The sequence below is a fragment of the Triticum urartu genome, chromosome 1A (genome assembly GCF_056163025.1).
Source record: "Triticum urartu cultivar PI428250 chromosome 1A, HENAU_Tu73, whole genome shotgun sequence".
Classification (NCBI taxonomy): domain Eukaryota; kingdom Viridiplantae; phylum Streptophyta; class Magnoliopsida; order Poales; family Poaceae; genus Triticum; species Triticum urartu.
In genome coordinates, this window is record NC_141873.1 from 379,480,185 (window position 1) to 379,485,107 (window position 4,923).

Sequence of the window (4,923 nt, forward strand, 5' to 3'; positions counted from 1 at the left end):
GAAATGGCCACGTCGCTTGTGGAGCCATCGCCGTAGAGGTCACGTGAATCGATGGTAAGAGCCACAACGCATGAGGCAAGCGTCGCCACCGTCATTCGACGTCCGTGCTTAGCTCTTTATGATGTTTGGAATACACTTTGTAGTTCATTTTCGCGGTCCAAGAACATTGTATGGCGATATTATCCATTAGCGAGGATATAATTGGTGCTTAATAGGATTACACCCTATGCCTAACTAAGATGATTTTTCCCCTATCCGGAAAGCTATTATGAAGGTTAAGGAACACTATATGATTGGTAGGAAAGTTATTCTGAATTCTGGCAATCTTGCCAGGATGTGGCTGGATCCTTGTGGCGAGGAACAACCACTTTGTGTTCAGTTCCCGGTGCTGTTCAGTGTGTGTAACAATCAAGAGATAATTGTAGCCAGGTTCAGGGAGAATGTGGAGGCGAGCTTCTTTAGGAGAAGGCTCAATCCTCCTCTTCTGGACCAGTGGAGAGAGGTGCAAGATAGGGTGAGGGCTTGGCCCATTTCTAATGACCCTGATCAGGTTGTTTGGTCCCTGGGAAATAAGAAGAAATTTACTACTAAATCTGTTTATAGTTACCTGGAGAGATCCCTTGCCGGATGTAATTTCAAATGGATATGGAGGGCAAAAATTCCCCTTAAGATTCAAATCTTCCTTTGGCAGCTATTCCAGGACTCTGTTCTGACTAGAGATGTCATGAGCAGACGTGGGTGGCTGGGAAGGCCTGTGTGTGCTTTCTGTAATGAAAGAGAAACATCACAACACCTTTTTTTTACCTATCCGGTTGCTAGAGTAATGTGGAGGACAGTGGGTTGCGTTTTGGGTACAGATAGTTGCCCGAACAATCTGTGGCAATACTTTGTTTGGTGTCATTGCTATCTTCCTGATGGGCAGAGGTTCTATACCTTTGGCTTGGCTGCGTTATGCTGGGCAATGTGGAACTGTCGCAATAAAAAAATCTCTGAGTTCAAAGAGTTGAAGTCTCCTTTTAATGTGGTGTACTCTGCTTGTGGGTATATCTCTTATTGGGCAGGATTGCTGTTGGGCGAAGATCGGGAGGCGATGGAGCGTGGCTCTAAGATGCTGAGGATCAACACTTCGAGCTTGATGAGAATCTGCGTTGCACCGAGCGATGCGACGCGTACCGGGTGAAGATGGAGTAGCGGTGCAGATGGCTTTTGACGGGGGGCGCTGAAGTTTCTTCCTCCTCGCGATCTTTCTGGGGACAATGACTTTTAGCTGTCACATGCTTTATTTTGCTAGCTTAGTACTAGTAGTATGGCTGTCTGTGAGACTTGTGCTCCTGCGTGAGCTTTTGGGTGTGGCCTATCTGAACTGGCTTGTGGTGACTTGAACGGTTTAGATGTTGGTAGCTGCTTTGGTGTGGCTGGGTTTTCGCCCCATGATGAACTGTCTGTTGACGGGTGTTCGTCGTGGATTTTTCAGTGATGCTTTGAGCCCGCTTCCCCTTTCTAGGTTTCTTGGGTGGTCATGTTGAACTGATGTTATTTTCGTTATGAGAGTAATGCAAAGGGTAATGCCCGGCTAAAAAAAAGCTGATTTTTTGAGCTAAATTTATAAGCTGAAATGAAATGACCTTACCAATGGTGCGTTTTACTCCTGAAACCCTGGATGAATTCTGAGCCCAGATCATATGGGCCGACGCGCCACGACGGCAAAAGCCGACATTTCTGTTCCGCTATACTCTGCATCCCGAGTCCTGTTGCGTTCTGCTAGTATGCGTTTTTCTTCACTGACCCGAGGCTGAGAGGGGCCTGACCTAAGCAGCCATGGCAGCTAGCCATCCATCCTATCTACCCGCCCCAACTATCATCTGCCACCTTTAATTCGCTCCGCCGTAACGCGATGCGGCTGCACTGCATGCCCCGAGCCAGGCCATGTGCCCACCCAACATGGCACGTTCCCTGCTCTGCTCTCCCTGCTCACACACAAACCCGAACCCATCTCGTTGCTTAGCGCGTACCCGATCCGGTTTATAAATAGCCCCACCGCACCACGGCCACCTCCCCACTCCCACACAGGAACCGAGCAGGCCATCCCTCACTCCCCACCGCCACTCGTCAGATCCACGCACCACAGCGCGCGGCATGGGCTCCCTCCCCCTCGCCGTGCTCGCGGCGCTTCTCTGCTGCTTCCTGGCCGTCGGCGGCGGCGCCGTGGAGCTCAACACCACCGACCCCTCCCCCTTCGACGTCGACCTCAACGCCACCGACGCCACCAAGTACTGGGGCCCCTGGACCCCGGCCAGGGCGACTTGGTACGGCCAGCCCAACGGCGCCGGCCCCGACGACAACGGTGAGGATGATGCTCCACACCCCCTCCCTCCCTCTCTCTGGATGAATGCTTCTTCTCTCTTCTTGCGCGAGCAATGCGGCTCATTCCTCGGCGCTTCTTTGGTCTTGCTAGGTGGTGCCTGCGGCTTCAAGCACACCAACCAGTACCCGTTCGCGTCCATGACCTCCTGCGGCAACCAGCCATTGTTCAAGGACGGCAAGGGATGCGGTTCATGCTACAAGGTAAATTTAATACTACGTAGAAGAGAAACAGTTTACAGTTACTGTCAAACTAGGCCGATCCCCAGCGTCTGACAGCGGGCCCCGCATGCGCATAGTAATGTATCTGTGGGGTGCCTGTGTGTGTTGAGTCGCTTTCCGTGAACGAAAACGTCTTTTACTGTGCGGCGGAGAGCCGTTGCAGCTCAGGAAGCGCGTCGATTGGCGCTCGGCCTCTCCGGTGCCTGAAGCCGAAGCTGACGTTTCGTTCCGTTTCAGATCAGATGCAGGAAGGACATGTCGTGCTCCGGCAGGACGGAGACGGTGATCATCACCGACATGAACTACTACCCGGTGGCGCCCTTCCACTTCGACCTCAGCGGCACTGCGTTCGGCCGGCTCGCCAAGCCCGGCCTCAACGACAGGCTCCGCCACTCCGGCATCATCGACATCGAGTTCACACGGTAAGAATTAGCAGCAAGCCAGCAACACCTGCAGCGCCGTAGCAGTACCAGTGCAACATTGAGAATAAATATGTACCGCCATTTTGCAAAATTCTTGGTTGAATTTGCTGTCCACCGTCAGGTCAGTTAAAAGTTGGAAAAAAAGTCGGGCGCATTGGATCCACCCAAACCCAACCGCCCGCATTACTCCTGGCCGACCGGACACGGGCACGCGCCACACACACACACACTCACTCTCCTCTGCCCCGCACATGCATGTGCAACAGCTAGTAGTAGTAAGCACACAGGGCTCAGCTTTATTACTCGGGCCCAACCCACCCGCCTTTTGCAGCACGGCATATGCGTGCCCTGCCACCATACGCCACCGGCCAGCCCATTCCCGTCTCGTATCACAGAGCAGCGGCTGGGCCCCCGGCCGAAAGATACAATATTCCGCCGCAAGAACTCCTTTGATACAACAATTTATACTGAGTAGAGTACGATCTTGTGATGAATTGCAGGGTGCCGTGCGAGTTCCCGGGGCTCAAGATCGGGTTCCACGTGGAGGAGTACTCGAACCCCGTCTACTTCGCGGTGCTGGTGGAGTACGAGGACGGCGACGGCGACGTGGTGCAGGTGGACCTCATGGAGTCGCGGGGGCCGGGCGGCGGCAAGTGGACGAGGATGAGGGAGTCGTGGGGCTCCGTCTGGCGCCTCGACTCCAACCACCGCCTCCAGGCGCCTTTCTCCATCCGCATCCGCAACGAGTCCGGCAAGACGCTCGTCGCCAACAAGGTCATCCCGGCCAACTGGAGGCCCAACACCTTCTACCGCTCCTTCGTCCAGTACAGCTGAACCCACCATGATTCCGTTGCTCGGAGCATCAGTAATGCTACTACGCGGCTAGCTGCTACGGTCAAGTGAGTCAGTCGGTCATTGGGAGTGTACGGTCGTTTGCGTTGAGTCGTTGTAAACTGTATCGGGTTGGGGTGGTGTCGGTGCGTCTTTCTAGGTGAGAAAAGTTTGGGTGGGTGTGGGTCTGGGTCACTAGGGGTGTGATGAGTCGTGTATTGGCAAATGGGAAAAGGCCGTGTGGGAAATGGAGGAGGCAGGCGTACAAGATACGCTCTCCCGCCCACTCTCGCCTTTTATAATTTATATATCATTCAAGGCGGTGATATTAATCGAAAGTATATTGTTACTACTACTACTATATGAACCATGTTTATACTTGTGCCTCCTTTTCCTTTTATTATGCACTTCAAGTTTCTTTTGGTCTATTATGGTTACAGCTAAAAATGCTGAAAAGCATAAAAATAGTTCAGTGTGGGAATTTAATTTCATCGCATCCTACACAATCTCATAGTTCCGGGACAGTGTACCATGATCCAGCAAAAGGAAAGGGAAAAAGTTGGCGCCGTGCATTTGAAAGCACGGATCGGTTCCCGCGCGCGGTAGATTTGCAAACCTGGCGGGAAGAACGGACGGCCTTTAGCCTTTTACCGCTTCTTTTACTGCAGGCAGCAGCAGCACATGATTGGTTGCCGGTAAAGCACGCGGCCGAATTATCCAATCTCCCTGCGGGCTGCGGCCCTCGATAAAGACACCACTCCCCACCGTAGATTTTCTTTGTGCCACCAGCACCGTCCTGCCAGTTCGACGCGTACGACTACCGTACCGACTTTAGCCGGAGAGAAATTCCCCCGCCGGCTCCGGTCAAGCAGAACAGTGCGCGGCACGCAGCGATACAAGAGCGTCCGGCCAAAACGAAGCGTCCCGTCTTCCGCCGCCGGGGTCCGGGCCTTCGAAATCCCATTAGCTGTACCGCGTCGCTTCCTTGCAGCTTGCATGCTGGCGATCCCTGCCCGTACGAGTTATCGTGGCTCCCTCGCTCGGTCCAGATCCCCACCCCAGCACAGCATGTTCTTATTCTTATCCT

The 4,923-nt window shown here is 53.4% G+C and overlaps 1 protein-coding gene across 1 annotated transcript; it reads left to right on the forward strand.

Annotated features, from left to right (window-relative positions):
- Window positions 1-2,037: 2,037 nt before the first annotated feature.
- LOC125513316 (expansin-B4-like) lies at window positions 2,038-4,191 on the forward strand. Its single transcript, XM_048678403.2, has 4 exons — window positions 2,038-2,344; window positions 2,456-2,565; window positions 2,821-3,005; window positions 3,506-4,191. Exons 1-4 carry the CDS (start codon window positions 2,137-2,139, stop codon window positions 3,837-3,839), a joined length of 837 nt encoding a protein of 278 aa, XP_048534360.1. The 5' UTR covers window positions 2,038-2,136; the 3' UTR covers window positions 3,840-4,191.
- Window positions 4,192-4,923: the final 732 nt, after the last annotated feature.